Genomic DNA, 16925 nt, shown 5'->3' with positions numbered 1-16925 from the left:
ACGTTGGCCCAAGAGGTCACTTTTAAATTTTACTTTTCTTCATAGTTTTCTGTATTTTTCAAAAACAAACGTGTTTCTTTTATAATAGGAAAATTTTTTTTTAAATATTGGAGGGGTTTTGCCATTGTTGTTTTATTGTTTACCTCTTAGTATTTAGCGCTTGTCAGATGTTCCTTATTTCAAGCAGACCATTTTTTTGCCCCACAAGGAAAGGCCATTTACTAAAAAATAGGTGGATTTCCAAAATGCAATAATATTCCTTATCGTAATCCACTTAAAAGGGAGCCTGCACACAAGTCTTTTGCCCCCTAAATCGTTTGGAAAGGCGTAAAATGCTTCCAGAAACTTTGGTAAAAGTGAACAGATTCCATATGTTAAAGAGAGCCTTGGCAACTAGGGAAGATTGTGTTTTACCAGATTTGTCTAGTATAAGAAGCATGCATGATTTATTTTCAGTAAGTCCTTTGAGGAAAAAAAGCAAGCACAGCCCTCCTCAAATCATTACTGTTTCTATTCAGTCTCTCATGTTTCTCATTTCTTTTCTTTTTTTTTTTTCTCCAAAGTATTAATCTGAAGCTAAAAGAAAAGCCCTAGTTGGCCATGGCTGGAAGAAGAGGATGCTTTTCTGCTTCGTGGTTCTGTTGAAACATATCTACCTGGAAGAGACAGGGCTGATGGTACTTTTTTCCCACTTTGCACTACCTAGTGCCATTCTAAATTTCTAAGGGGAAAAACAGTAAGGGAACTTGTTTGCTCTTAACATGTTTTATGAAATTGTGTGTATTTTCCTATTTTGCCAGTTATGTGCCTCTAAGATTTTAGTTGAACCTCAGCAAGAAAGTAGGACCTTCCGTTTCAATATTTCATTAACCCTTGGTGCAGTGGTATTTCGTCTCTTAGACTGGTGTTGACCACTAAGATAACTTCAGTCCACTATTTATCGTGAGTGGATTTGTTTCCATAGATTAGCTGGATTTCTCCTTGGTGATCATTTCAGGTTTAAAATACACAGGGCTCAACAGTCCCTAGGAAAGTGGTCCCCACATAACTCTACCTTTAAAATCCTAAGCTTGCTTAAGACAGCCATAAAGTAGACACAGGTGTGACACCACATCAGCTAAGTGCCCACTTGGCTCTTGTCCACGTGAATCGTCTCTGCTAACGTCTCTAAAGGAAGCCAGGCTTTCTAATTCACATCAATTTTATTTTAGTTATCAAACTGGGCATCATGTTTTCTGTGAATTGGTCTTTTTACAAAATCATTTCTCCAGCCTCCACGTTGAGAAACTTAAGGATCAATGTCCCCATTTCTGATAGCTGTCTGTGCTTCGAGCCATAAACTTAGTTCTTAGTTTAACTTAAACTTAGTTACACTTTAAGTGCCAAGGGTTCTATGTAAGGTGGCCCACTCAGAAATTCGTTATTTGGTAACATTCAGTTATCTGAATTTCTCTCTCACATGCATTATAAAAAGTAATCTGCTTTAACACACTCTAATCACAGCTTTCAAATTAAACATGAGTCTGTACTATCACTTGCAAAACAGTCCTTTGTAAGTCTTCATATGCCCTTTAAAACACCAATGTGGTTTAGAACCCGTGGGCCTCTAGCAGAGCGAGGGGTTTGTAATCCAGTGCCCCTACCTGTTGCCCTATGGCCTTCGAGTCAAGAATGGTTTTCACACTTTGGGCTAAGAAAAAAAATGTTTTTAATATTTCATGACACATGAAAACTATTCAAATTTCAGTCCCCATAAATAAAGTTTTACTGAAACACGGCCACACAAATTTGCTTACAGACTCTGCAGCTACTTTCGTACTACAGCAGCAGAGTGAAGTAATCGCCATAGACCATGGGCCCACGGAGCCTAAAACACTGACTCTCTTTATAGAAAGCGTTTGCTGAGCACCGTGTCAGCACATCCATCCTTCCCCCTCCCCATTTGTATTCAGATATTGGTTTCTCTAACAGCATGCACAAACGCACAAACTAATTTACTCTTAAGAAAGAGAATTTTGGCATCCACAAGTTAGTGAAACGCATGGCTTGCCGAAAAAGGCAAGGAGTCCTAGCCACGAGTCCATGGCTCAGGTTGTGTTTACATGACCCAAAGTGGAGCCTGCTTAGAAGGCTTTTGGCTGTACAGAGAGGCATTGCTGAGGTCCTGCCCTTACCCTGGAGACGATTCTCAGTCTCCAGTATCAACTATTACTAATAAGCTAGCAAAAATTAAAATGCAGTGGAGAACGGGGTTCCACCATAGTCTGAGGATGGTAACTGCGTCCAGGAGAGCTGTCGGGGACACTTCGAGCCCTACGTGTCATGAGCTTTGAAATGCTTTGAAGCAGACGTCTTTGCACAGGTGACTGAATTGTCCCGCCCTCATCTGCTTCCCGTCCGCCTCCACCCCCCTTCCAGACGTGCTCTCTTACACACAGGTCAGCTCTCTTTCCTCCATAAGCCCCAGCTATCTATGTCCTCCCCTCGGTCCCTTTCCGCTTGGTATCCTGTTAAACCATTCTTTGGGGTCCTCCTCCCTCACAACACCTGGTGTGTCTGAGAGGAAAACCCCCGGAGCGCAGCCCCTCCCACAGCTCACCTCTGCCTTCGGCAGCCCAAGTTATGCCTCTCTCAGAACAGAGCAATGACCCGATTTTCCAGTTGGCTCACTGCTGCCCTGACATAATTAGTCTCAATGCTCCCTTTCGCTCAGCCATATCCCATTTTGGAAGAGAAATTACATGGTCCCCCTAGCCGCCGGAAGTAATGAAGAATCCGAGGACATAGAGCTGTCCATAAAAGGCTCTTGTGAGAGAGTCAACCAGACAGGACAACAATCCCACCATTCACATATTCTCTGAACTTGGCCAGCCTGTTCATGGAAGGCTACTCAGGTGGTATTGTGTTTGGAGCTTCATCTTCCTATGTGGAAATGATGAGCATCTTGCTCAATCAGTGATTTTGTTTGGGCTGTTCTACGGGCTGCGTAACCATTCTGATAGGCATCTGCTATTTTATTATCTTAAAAAGACAAATTAATTGCATGTGCTAGAGAAAGGCCACCAGGTAAATTCAAACCAAGTACATAGAAGCCTAGAAGAATCCTGAAAACAAATAATCGCTCAGCCGATATGTAGACAGATGTAAACATTCCCATCATCAACTATCTAGCTCTTGCATTCTGGGCATTCTTGCTTTGGTTCTGACTTCTGGGAACTGTTTGCACTTTTCCTGTAGATTTGTTGTTAAGGGAACCAAGGGGTCATTGGGGCAAACGCATTGTTTTCCTAAAGTGGCAAGTGCTATTCACTTAGCTCCTTGATTAAGAGAAAGAACAAAAATCTGCACAGAAGATATCATCAGGGAGTAAGAAAGTTTGTTGGAGGGCAATAGCTGGGGGCGGAAGAAAACCCGAAGTTCCTGTTGAAGCCATACAATGTTTTATGGGGTTATCTTCTAAGACAGCGGTCCCCAACCGTTTTGGTACCAGGGTCCGGTTTCATGGAAGACGATTTTTCCAGGGACAGGGTGGGGGTGGGGTGGGGTGGTTTCAGAGGTAATGTGAGCGACGGGGAGGGAGCGACGGGGAGGGAGCGACGGGAGGGAGCGACGGGGAGCGAGCGATGGGGAGCGGCAGATGGGGAGCGGCAGATGAAGCTGCGCTGGCTCGCCCGCCCCTCACCTCCTGCTGTGTGGCCCGGTTCCTACCAGGCCGTGGCTGGGGGGCAGGGTTGGGGACCCCTGTTCTAAGACATAACTCTGACATGTGTGAGGAAGTCACTACTCCAAGCCTTTGTGTTCTTAAGTCTTGTTTTAAGTATTCAGTTATGGTACTAAGTTTGCAACCCTCATCTAATTAATCACAATGCCTCTGTAGTTTGTTCACTTAGAAACATTTAGATGTGCACAAACTAATCTTTTATATATTTAAAGGTTTTTTTCTACCACATATTGGATCGCTCAGAATAAAGTATCTACTAGACCTTTGTTTTGGTAAATAAATAAATTCTACCTAAATAGTGCAAATTAATAATATAAAGATATGTAACACCACCACACACACACACACATATATATATATATATATGTATGTATGTATATCCTCTCTGTATAATTCAGAAATAAACATTGATTCCACACACAAGTGATGGCTTTCTTTTTCTGAGTCAGCAAGAATCTATTTCTAGCTTCACTTTGCAGGAGTCTTATCTGGATATCAGTCTGGCTAGGTACCTGGTCCCTGAGGACAGTATAAATTCTGGCTTCCTTGTCACCCAAACATTATTTCCCTTTTCATTTTTGCTTTCCATGCCTCAATGAGCTGAGCTTTCAAAATGTGTGGTGTACCCTCTGGGTGAGCAATTTCTCACTTTGGAAGCATCTCCATGTTTCATGGTTACTTGATTTTGTCAACTTCTCCTTTCTCTGTCTCTTGCCTTTTCATAGCATATGTTTATTTTTTATTTAAAATTCATTAAATGCCATTTTATTTGTTATTGTTTTGTTTGGTTTTTTTTACTTTTAGAGCCATCAGGTGGTGTTGGGAATTACCACTAAGCTTTTTTTTTTTTTTTAAACCTAATAAACAAATGTGTACCTCTGCTTCTCAGAAAATTGCGGGAGGAACCAAATGGGAAGTTGCTCTGCAAAAAGTTAGACGTTGCACATTCTCATGACGTAGGAATGAGTCCTGGTGAATACTGTCCTCTACCCAATGAAGGGAAGAAGGACAAGAGAAGACTGAGAAGCAATTACAGGCAAATGAAGGGCATGATACTGCAACGTGTACTGTTAACCTTCATTCCACTCCCTTCACCTAACTGGTCGTGGGAATGGAAGGCAGGCTAGGGGAAAGGATGGGTAAAATGTGGGGATATACACACTATGGTGTATTACACAGCTGTTAGAAGCAACAAATTACACACTGATGGAGCAACACAAATCAGGGTAGAGTGGAAGAAGGAAGAACTCAGTATTTACAGCATGGTGCCATTTATGTAAATTCTAAGCCTACACACACAAAACAGTGCTACCTATTATACAAAGTCCATGCATACATATTGAATGACTTAGCACACTCGTTAGAGGGAATACAGGGGTAGGGTGAGGACTGGGGACCCAGAATGAAGCTGGGAGTCTAATTAAACATCAAAATAAACAATAAACCTTTCATAGGCTGAAGTTACAAGTAAATAAAATGAAAATACCTTAAACTTTCAGCCACAGATCATGGAAGAGCCGTGTTAAGGTGCTTGGGGTCGTCAGGGGCTATTCCCTTCTACAGCTTCTCCTGTCGTTGCACCCTTTCCCTGCATTGGCAGCGTCAGTGCTGCGGCAGCTGCCAGAAGGCTGCCCTGGGCTACATCACCCTGAACAGTCACGGAGCTTTTAATGAAGCTGGTGCCTTCTGACACATCCATCCTCACACAGTGGTAACCTTGATAGAGCAAGGAGATTGCCCTGTGAAGCTCATTTTCCTAGATTTTCACTTACATCCATTGAAAACAATTCTCTTTAGCCAAACAAAATTATTTCTTTTTGATATGCAGCCATTTTAGTGATACTCAGATGGCAGGCACTACTAATTGCCAACCACTACCTCTCTTGCCTCACTCGCAGTGAGAGACCTGCACCCTCGACGCTTAATCATGCCCTCCTTGTGAAACTCTTCTCCCATAGGTTGGTGAAGTGAATTGTCCTTTTAGCCACCCAGCCCCATTTTTGTTATCTATTGCTACATAATAAATTACGGTGAATTCTCATTATTTGAGGCAGTTCCATCCTATAAAGGCAATGAGAACACTGAATTAGCAGGTACTGAACCATTGCTCCTAGAGGAAATACAGGGTTTTAGGTTCCTGTGAGCCTCTGGTCACATTTCCATCAACTGATCAATACCTAATCTTGTTTTGTATGTGTTTCTGTTTAAATACGCTTTCTTTAATATATATTGTTGACCCATTAACATTGAACTCACAGCCAAATCCTGAATATAACTCATGCCTGAACAAAGCTTATCTAATACAGGAATTTTCTCCGTAAGGCACATCACAGCACTCAGGAACATTAGACAGCGCTTCAACTCTCTCCTTGGGGACCATTTTAAAGAGTAAAATTACAAACAAAAATACCAAAAACATGGCACTAAATAGACCATGAAAAGGACGCTTGTTTACTACCGTAAAGGACAGAGACCGGAGAGCTGAGCCTTGCCTTGTTCAACCTCATCTGGGAGCATGCGCATCAGACAACTCAGGCTTTCACCACTTGTACGTGTCCATAAATGACCATGAAAACAAGATGAGTATGGATTTGGGGTTACAAATAAGTTTTAGTGAGTAGGTGAATTTGCAATTATGGAATCCTTGAATAATGAAGATCAACTGTAACCGAAGACTTAGCAGCCTAAAACAACACACATTTATGATCTCAGTTTCTGTGGATTGGAAATCCCGATACATCTCTGCTGGATCCTCCACTTCAAGGTCTCTCAGCTACAATCACAGTGTTGGCTCAGAGTCCCTCACAAGACTCCATCAAGAGGGGTGACATCACCAAGATAGTGTCCTAAGTCATTCCTGACTTTGTTCCCTCTCGCAAGAGGTTCAACTGGGACAGAATCTGCCTCCAAGTTCATTCACATGGTTGTTGGCAGGATTCAGTTTCTCGAAGGTTGTTGAACTGAGGGCCTCATTCCTTGCTGGTCATTAGCTGGAGGCTATCCTCAGTTCTCTGCCTCATGGTTCTCTCCACCTGGCAGCTTGTTTCATTGAAATCAACAACAAAGAATTTGCTAGCAAGATGGAGGTTACCATTTTTGTAACCATATCACAGAAGCAACATCCTGCCAATTTGGCTGCATTCTACTGATTAGAAGCAAGTCACTATATCCAGCCCCCACTCAAGGGGAGACGATTACACAAGGATATGAATACCAGGACGTGCGAATCATCAGGTGCCTTCTTAGAAGCTGGCCAACAATGCCCCCTTCGCCCTCTGCAAATCCTCTTTGAGCCCCTCTTGCCTCCTCTCACCTATAAGTGATGGTGTTTCTCAATGTTTCTCTTTTCTTTGCTTTTCTACCATTTCCCCAATGACTTCAGCTAGCACATCTCTTCAAATTATTCAAGACCTGGCTTCAATCCCGACTTCAAACCCCCACCATCTCACTCAATCTCTGTGCTCCCTCTAATCTCTGGGGTGTAAAAATTAAATTCTTCCCCTTTCATGACCTGATGAGACCATTCCTCTACTATCCCAGTCTCACTGAAACTGCACATAGTGGGAATTAAATCCTGGTTCTGCTTACCAGCTATATTACTTTGGACTACTCAACTTCTTTGAACCTTAGTTATCCATTTTTAAAATGTGGATAAAACTCCCATCTTACAAGTTTATGTAAGAGTTAAATGGGATTTAAATGTCCAGCCTAGTACTTTATACATAGAAGGCATTCAATAAACATGAGTTCTTTTCCTCATCTTCCCACTCAGCCCTTTGTCTGTTAACTTGCCAACTTCTCCAAATCCATTGCCAGCCCCACCTTTACTTTCTGTCAACCATATTAGCATCTTGTTTCCTCTCCTGCTCCCTCTTTTAAATAGACTAATTCTCGTGAATCCTCCTCCTCTTCTCTCAGATATAGCCATTTTATACCATCCTCTGCCTTACTCCACCTCTAGCTCCTTCCAGGCTTTCCATCTCTTACCTTTGCTCAGTTTACCTCTGGTTTTTAATTTTTATTTGGAAACAATCTCAAACTTGCAAGAACAGAAGAAGAAATTACTTTTCCTGAAATATCTGAGAGTAAGTTGTCTGCATAATGCCTCCTCACCCCTAGATGTTTAGTATACTTCCGACAAACAAGGACATTCTCCTCATAACCTAATACAATTATCAAAACCAGGAAATTAATACTGAAACATTACTACCATCTAATCCACAGATGCCATTCAAGTTTCACCTGTTGAAATATATCCTTTAAAGCAAAAGGATCCAGTTCAAAACCACAAGTGGCATTTAGTTGTCACATCTCTTTAGTTTCCTTCAATCTAGAACAATTCCTCAGTCTTTCCTTGACTTTCATAACCCTGACACTTAGGAAGATCTCTCACAGTATTCAGTAGAATGTCCCTTGATTTGGGTTTCAGGTTATTCATCTTTGGCATCTGTAACTCAGAACTGATTTGTGCTTTTCTCATTGCATCCTTGTGATATTCATTTGAACACCTGAAGATGCTGTCTATAGGGCTTTTGTCGGGGACATGTCAAAGAACACAGAGATAGATTGAAGGGGCTCCAGCTGGCTAGATTTGGGACAATGTGAGGACTAAAATAAATAATCATGCTAACAGATTATAACCTACTGAATAAAGTAAGATTCCGGGAGTTCATATCATTCTGATATTAATTAGTTAATTAAAATTTTGATGAACAACAGGATAGTTACATACACTCAAAGCACCCACCCCCAAATACCTATTAATTGCAAGAGGAAAAAAGAGTACTTTTACGGGCAAAGAGACTCATAAAAAGCTTTCCTATTTGGAAACTCAATAGAGGAGGAATTTCCAATGATTTCCAACATAAAAGGCATTGGCATATTTTATGTTTAAAATTATTTCCTCACTAGAAAGACAATTTCCAAAAGTTCATACTAGTTGTCCATCATTTTCTTATGAACAGAATGAATATGTTTTGGATAGTTTCATATAGGTTATATGCCATCACTAGAAGTAGTTCGTGATCATTTTGTAAAAACTGGAAAATACAGGAGAATAGGAAGACTAGGAAAGGAAAATAGTCTCTCCCTGCTATCGCCACTTGAACACAAGCACAAGTAACATTTTGGTAGGAACTTGATGCTTATGGGACATACTCAAGATCACAGCACTGGTACAAAAAAGCAGACCAATGGTCCTTGCATATCTGAAGTTTTCTGATGGTGGTCACTGATATCTCTCGTTCTAATTGATTTTCTCAACATATAAAATAAAATGGCTTCATTTTCTTTTCTGCTTACAGGAAGAACACGTGCTTATTGAAAATAGAAAGTATAAAAAAGTGGGTAACATCACCCAGTCTTACCACTTAATCACACCACTATTTATTAACACATTAGAATACATTTATCTGGAAGATCTTTCCAGATGTATCTTTATAAATTTTATATACATGTAGAGAGAGAAAGAGGCAGAGTTTGTGTTCTGATCATCTTTCTATGTCCAAAAATCTTTTTGATAATTTCCTAGAAGTAGTATACTTCGGTTGAAAGAAATTTAAATTGTTGATAAATATTGCTAAACCACCTAAGGAATGATTATACTCATTTAGACTATCACTGCGTGAGACTCTGCATTTCTCCACATGCTGCCAAAGAGAAATAGAGTCAGATATTAGTGAAAATGGTTAAGGACAGATTTTAACAAGCACTATGCTATTGCAATAGAGAAGGAAGTTCAGTGTAAACTGAAGTCAACGTTCATTTATACAGAGGTGACTGGGTGTTTTAAAGGGAAAACGAAAGAGGAGAGGGGAGGCGGAGCTGGGGCTCAGTAGAGTCAGGAAAGTGAAAAATCATGATTAGGACAGCTGTATCTGCTAGTTGGCAATTACTGAAGCTACAATTCTATCCTCCCACAGAGACTGGGAAACAGGCCCTACCCTTCCTGATGATTACATTTTAATGGAATGGCTTTCAGGTCCTTTAGAAAGACACTCCTGAGTTGTAGTTGACAGTATATATCTCAAAGGGACAGAGGAAGGATTCACAATTGTAAGCCCTTTTTATTAAATGCTCCAAGGAAGGGTGTTCAGGGGCCAATAGTCAGGTGTTGGCTGGAATGAACAGTAAATTCTTTTGGCATCCCTGAGCTTTCTCAGGCAGGCACCTGAAGAGGGGCTAGTGTCATCCTAGGGATGTGGCCTGGAGCTGTTAGAAATTATATCAGTGTTTGTTTAGGTCTTTTAATGTGGGGGCAGAGGGGTCGACAAAATCATTTGTGTGGAGAATCTGTAGTTTTTTATAGGCCGAAGTTGAGGCTTAGTCAAGAAGAGGGCTCAGAGGAGCCTGCCTAGAGTTTGGTCAAGGAGAAAATCTTCGTCAATGCTCGCCAATACTGGGCTTTGATATCTTTTTAATCTTGACCATTCTGACAGCAAGAAAAAGATACCATTGATTTTATTTGCATTTTCTTCAAACTAGTAAAACGAACTTTTTAATATATATTTCTCGTCATCTGTATTTCTTCTTTTGTGAATTGACTGTTTATGTCCTTTATCCATTTTTTTAAGTGGAGATAGTTATTTTTCAGTTACTGATTTGTAAGAGATAATGTTTTAGTTTGAAAATCTGAGAATTTTTCTTAACACATTTGGCATTTAATAACCTGTCCTAGGCCACATTTCCCTGTAGACACTCAAATACTATTCCTCTGTCCCTAAGTATCAAGTCAAAACATGTTTCAGCAATAAACTCTGTCATTTGCCCTACTCTCTACCCCAGTGTTTTTGTCCCTGAGGTTCTCTGAGAAAAGCAGGCCACAACGGGGCCCCTGGCTCCTGAAGCATGTACATGGATCTGCATAGTAGATCAGACTCATAAGTTCAACCAGCTGTGCTTCTTTGAGCTCGGACCAATAAGCCTAAAAATTCTGACTGCAAGCCTCTTCCTCTCCCTGCACCTCTCCCTCCTGCCAGGCTAGAGAGGGCAATGAACAATCGATTATGCTGTGATAGAATGCAAGTGCATCTCAAAAACCTGTCAACTTCTCACTGTTCTTCTAGCTGATACTGTCATGGACAGGATGACCTAGAGTCTGTTTACAGATATGTTAGTTCAACGCACTCACAGTCATGGAGAATAAAGAAAGGATATAGTTGAAGGACTGATTTGGCCCACCTCTGTCTCATATCAAAGAGATGAGGAGCTGTCTTCAAGCTCAGGAGGAAAGGTTGGCAACACCAAGGGCCAGCCTTCCGAGAATGTAGCTCCCGCTAAGGTCATGAGGAACGTTATCTTCCCAAGTCACTCCTGAGGAACACTGGAATGACCAATGAGTTCAGAAGAAAAACAAGCCTCACCCCCCAGTCCCCACCTTCAGTAAGTAGAGATGCCTCATAAATGAAAAATATCACACAGGAAAAGACTTTCTCCAAGCCAAGAACAGGAATCAGCGATTGACCCACTGACCTGAAGTTTAGAGAACATGGTGTGAGTAAAGGAGCACTGATCAAGCTGGAAAGAAAATGATCCGTAAATTCATCACTTGATAGTATTTACTTTCTTTATAATCCATGTATGGCTTCCATCTTTCCTTATCTTTTCTTTTCTCTCTGGTGTAAGAAGATCTAAGCACTCAAGAGCTACTGTCATAACAGTGTTGGATGAAGAAATGCCTTTTGACCCCTAGATGACTTGGAAATTAGAACTCACATAGGATGTAAGTAAGGGAAGCACAAATAGAAACTCTCGCTATGTTTCTAATTTTAATTTTTCCCCCCCCAGTTTAAAAATATTTCAACGTAACAGATATTTGTTGTAAAAATTTCAAGCAGAGATATATTTAAAGGAAAGTCCCCCTGTATCATTTATTTCAATATCACAAATGACTTCAATACTGAGTGGCTTAAAACAATAATTTATTCATTTTGCTCATTAATCTACGATTTGGGCAGGACTTTGTAGGGATGGCTCCTCTGTTCCACACAGCATCTGCCGGAGCAGCTTGGCTCAGGACTGCCCAGTCTGACTCACCTGGATGGCAAGTTGTTTAAAATGTTAGACAGATTTAAAGCTACAACTCTCCTGAGGATATATATTATCCAGGTGGTTTTTAAAGGAAAATGAGAAACATATATAAAAGGAAAAGAGTAGTCTCCTCCCACTTGCTAAAATACAATATTTTAAAAGTTAAGAACATGACTTTCATAAAAATATGAAGTGAACAGGTGTCAAAGATTTATTCAACTCACTAATTAATTATGTTAATTAAGATGTTAAGACCGGTTAAATGGATAAAAACCAGTGCTATATACAGTATATCAGGAATGATCAAATGAATTTGCTGATAGATGCATAATCAGTTACTATCCGATGAGGCAATAAAATGCAGTGTTTGCAGTTATCATTTCTATTAGTGGGGATCAATTGTTATCTCTGTGGAATTATATTCCATTTCTGGGGAAATGACCTCCATTCTTCAGTCTCAGTTGGTGTATGGAACTGTCCCTCCACAAACCCACTGTCCAAGATGGGCATGTGCCCCAGGCCTAGTCAAAAAGGAGCAGTGCATTCCCTCAGTGAGAGATTCAGACACAGACGCATGACCCAACTGGAGGCCAAAAGATACAGTAGGACTTTGCGGGGACATTTGTGAGAACCTGGAGTGTTTCGGTCTAAACTCGTTGCCAGGTGTCCTGGTATTACATAAGGCCTGAAAAGGCAGAAGTGTAGAAGGATGGCAACAAACAAGAGAGGACAGTGGCATCCTGATGACTTGAATTGCGCCCCTGCATCTAACCTGCTTCCCAGACATCTCAGTTATCGTCAGTGTATTTCCTTTTTTTTGGTTATATTAGGCCAAGTAAATTGATCCCTCACAATGTAATAGGGTTCTCCAGCCCTGGCTTCTTCTATGCTAGCCCACTAAACATACATTCACTTCTCTGTGCTCCAATTTCCCTTCTATCAAAGGAACAAACAATACCTATAAAGAGTTGTAAAGATTAAATACGTAATAAATCTAAATAGAACATAATATACTTTTACAATGCTGAGGCAAAAGAAATATCACATAACTTAATTTTCCTAAATTAAATTCTATCTAATCCTTACCTCCCATTACTAGGATGAGAACCCTCCCAATGTCAGTCATCACTGGGTGTTCTTTAAGTCTTTAGTGCTACAATCTGTCAAAAAAAATTTACCGAGGAAAGACTGTTTGGTCTTTGCTACATCATGGTTGCCCCTGGGATGTTTATTGTCCAAGACCACATATTCTATCCAAAGGCAGGTGACTCCACAGCCTCTTTACCATCTGGGGGATCTGGCGACTTCCATGCAGCTCCTGAGACTAAGCTGTAGATCACAGAGCCCCAGCAAATACATCAGTTCACCCATCAGAAGTCCTACTGCCTGCTAGGACACCTGCATACAAGACATTGATGCTTGTAGATTCCTCTGACGACTTTCTCTCAAGCCCCTGGAGCTAGTCTTTCAACCCAGTGACTCCATCTCTCTCCAGATTATCTCCACCCCCTGAGGAACACCCAGCTAAATTCACTTCCCACACAAGAGCCTGGATAGCGTTCTATAACAGATGCCCTGAGACTTCTGATCTGGGCTGGGAAACACACAGAGCAATTAACAACCTGTAGTAGGCAGCCTCTAAGAGGACTCTCCGTGGTCCCCACCTCCTGGTATTCAAGCCCTTGTGCAATCCTCTCCCCTTGAGTGTGGGCTGGACCTAGTGACTCATTCCTGACAAACAGAATACAGCAAAAGTGATAGAATGACACTTCCAAAATTAGCTTATGAAACAACAGTAACGTCTATCTTGTTTGCTCTCTCTCTCTTTCTCCCTCACTGCTCTGAGGGAAGCCACAGGCCAAACTGTGAGCTGCCCCACAGAGAATCCCACGTGGCGAGGAACTAATATCTAGGAGCACAGCCAGAAAGGACCCAAGGCTTGCCAAAAGCCACGTGAATGAGTGTGGAAGCAGATGGATCCTCCCCAAGATACGCCTTGAGATGACTATAACCAAGGCCAAAAGCTGGAGCTCAGCCTTGTGAGGGACCCTGAGCCAGCTACGCAGCTGACTCCTGACTGACCAAAACTGTGAGATCATAAATGTTGCTGGCTTTAAGACACTAAGATTTGGAATAATTTGTTACTCAGCATCAAATAATTAATATGCCACCGTTAGGACCAGTAGCCCAGAATTTCCTGGAAAAGAAAGTAAAGTTACCTTTTCCTCCTTTTCAAAGGCTATTCCGGCAGGGACTAGGGAACAGCAATAAATATAGCCTGGTAACTGACTCCATGACAACCATTACCTGAAGCAATATAACAGGTCTAACGAGAATCTCCATAGAGGAAAATTACCACCTTATGGCACTGACAGTCCCTCCAATGGAAAGAAGCAACAGAGCCTGAGGTTCAGGGTAGGGGCGGGGAGGCAGTGGCTATAAGTCCCCCAACTGCCCACTGGGGTCCCTAAAGAAACCCAGACCTGTTCCTGTGGCTGTGAGAAAATAACAAGTTTCAACTTGGGTGCTCGGGGTTAATGGCATTTCTAGATGACAGTCTTCAAGGGATGGAACTCCCTTCCCTGTCCTGGAACCTTGCCCTAAACAGGGAGATTCTGGTGCAGTTCCAAAAATTAAAGCCTGCCGTGAAGACTGCCTCTGGGAACAGGAGGCCCTTGCACAGCTCCGGACACAGAGACAGTAGCTTGTGGTCCAAGAGGCGGGCTTCTGGGGACTCAGTGACCGTCTCTACCATCACGGTATCAGAACATTCGTGCACAGGGTGCCCCTGACCCTAGGTGTGGGCAAGGCCTGGTGTGCAGAATCCCGGGGAGCCCCATTGCCTTTGTGCTCAATGTCAGTGACACCTGCAGAAACCCAAGGCTATACAAGACGAATCACGGAGCCTAGATTAGCACCACACCGTGAGCCCCGGACGTGGACAAAACGCATTTGAAAGTGTTTTCTGGTCAAGTGTGTTCTTATCGTTCCACCGTTATTGAGCAAACAGCTTTCCATGTGGGCAAGAGTCGGGAAAGGGGAGGGAAACCCAGTGCTGGAAGCAGAGCGAGACTGAGGCATCTCTCCTGGATGCTTCTCCCTTGCCACCTGCGACAGGTCTTGTACTATCCCCCGAGTATGGAAATCCTGTCTGACTGCGGACAGAAGCAAAGATTGGGATCTGGTAATGACTTCCTAGGGGACCCAGGGCCAGTGTTAAGCCACCACCTCACCTTTGGTGGGCATCTGGTACATGAGAAAGGTCACTGGCATGAGAGTCACATCCCCTTTCTCTAGTCCTGGCTTTTCGACCTAATGGGTGGGGGACTAAATATCTCTGAACTTCAGTTTGGAATAATCAAATGAGATTTCCAGTTTCTGGTCCAGTATGTGAGGAGCTTGGAAGTTGTGTCTCCTGTCCACACAGAAAAGAGATGAACAAACTTCAAACTAATAACTCTTCTTATCTCCCCCAGAGAACTGAGGTCGCAGGCCAAACACCTGCCTCCAAAATTAAAGGGACCAACAGGTGTATACAGAGAATCATAACTTACCAGAGAAGCCCAGGAGCAGAAACCTCCAAGGGAACCAGCACCAGGGTAGGGAAATCTAAACTATACCCGACAAATTGCTGGAGACTCAGTGTGGACAAGTCTGCGAGTCAGAAGCTCTGAGGGGTGAGCAGTCCTAGGGGGACCCTCCCCTTTTTTGAGTTTTACCTCTAGGAGCATCACTAAATTTTCACAGTGAAAATAGGAGAAAAATTCCCTAGTGCTTCCAGCAGGAGGAAGGGGAAAGGAGCTGTTTTTACTTATGCCCAGAACATTTCATTTTACAACGCACTGTCCCCAAGGGTTTTTACCAGAGCCTGGGAGATGGAAAATATTCAAATCCAGTCCCCTCTAAGCCTTCCTGTTTCACCTAAGAGGGGGAAAAACAATGAAACTAAGAAGCGCCGGTGAAGGTCAGCCAGGAGCACAGGCTCACTGAAGACTGAGACCTAATCATAGGACTACAGAGCACTTCCTTCCTCCCGGCGCCCCCTGCATCCCCATCGCATCACAGGGCTCCTGTATAACAGGGGAATGTGACGGAAAGAAATGAGCGTCTCAGGAAAGAGTTAAGAAGTCTCTAGGGAAACCCAGAGACAGTAAGGGAGACAAAAACAAGGACGCCAGAGGACAGGGAGCCTCTCACACCTATAGCTACAGCAAAGAGTGAACACAGCCTAACCCCTGGCCAGATCAACACAGACCCTCACTCAGTTCCTTTTACCCAGTACATCATGTCCAGTTTTCAACCCCAAACTGCAAGGCCTCCTCAAAGACAAATGAAACAAGGGGTGTGCAATATTACAGACTAGATTAATAGAGGCAGAAATGAATCTTTCTATACTTTAAGGTGGTTTGCTCTCTAAGCCTGCCCCACCTGATAGGAGCTAAAGGTTGCTTTTCTAGGGCCATTATCGAAGCCAGAGCAGGTGGATAGCCTGTGGACGGCGGGATGAGCTGCGCTACCCTAACCTCTCCAGCCTTCCGAGCATAAAGGACTGCGCTGGCAGACGGCCCCAGCGGTCTGTTCATGGTACCTTCAGGCTGTGGACCTGAAGGCTGGCCTTTGGCTTAGCCTGGAGCTTGAGACCTGAGCCCACCCGCCCACGGCCTGGAATCAGGATCCCAGAGTCTAGCCAGCCTGTCTCCAAGACGGCCTCAGTGGCCCTAGAGAGATGGGCCTGGGGTGGGGGTTCATGAGTTGGTACCTAGGCCAGGGTCATCTGCTTCCCCCCAGGGTCAACAGCTGGACCCTGTTCTTCCTGTGCCAAGAGCCCCTAGGTTTGGGGCCACAAGGCAATAGTGGGGGCTGCCCGGGCTGGGCCCTTCCCCTCGCCCACCCCCCCCGCCCCCCGCTGTTCGCTGACTAATAAATAGAACCATGGCTCTTTAATCAAAAACGCTGGGTGGGAGATCCACAACCTGATACAGTGAAGGAAGATGAGGAGGTTAGGTCGGGCACTAAGTTTGGCCGGGTAACAGGACGGAGCGTGTGAGAGTCTGCTCTGCGGCTAGAAAGGTCATGTCATCGGAGCAGGCAACAGACCATTAAGAAATCGAGCCCCAGGGGCAGAGAGACCCTCTGCAGTGAGGGAGAAGAAAAGGACACTGACGGGGTGGGTGCA

General features: G+C 43.1%; 2 protein-coding genes across 14 annotated transcripts in view; one reads left to right on the top strand and one right to left on the bottom strand.

Moving 5' to 3' along the window:
* PRUNE2 (prune homolog 2 with BCH domain) overlaps positions 1 to 3747 on the top strand; it is a 96493-nt gene extending 92746 nt beyond the window's left edge. For all 10 annotated transcript variants that reach the window (XM_049710821.1, XM_049710818.1, XM_049710815.1 and 7 more), the window contains one exon: positions 564 to 3747. In XM_049710821.1, coding sequence (XP_049566778.1) covers positions 564 to 594 — 31 coding nt within the window. In that variant the 3' untranslated portion in view covers positions 595 to 3747. The remainder of the gene's footprint in view (positions 1 to 563) is intronic.
* The window catches only part of GCNT1 (glucosaminyl (N-acetyl) transferase 1), a 202272-nt gene that overhangs the window by 34224 nt on the left and 151123 nt on the right, over positions 1 to 16925 (bottom strand). The gene's annotated exons all lie outside the window — the stretch shown is intronic.

This window comes from Orcinus orca, chromosome 6 (genome assembly GCF_937001465.1).
Source record: "Orcinus orca chromosome 6, mOrcOrc1.1, whole genome shotgun sequence".
NCBI lineage: Eukaryota > Metazoa > Chordata > Mammalia > Artiodactyla > Delphinidae > Orcinus > Orcinus orca.
Note: the sequence above shows the minus strand (reverse complement) of the source record. Positions and strands in the feature narration are given on the sequence as shown.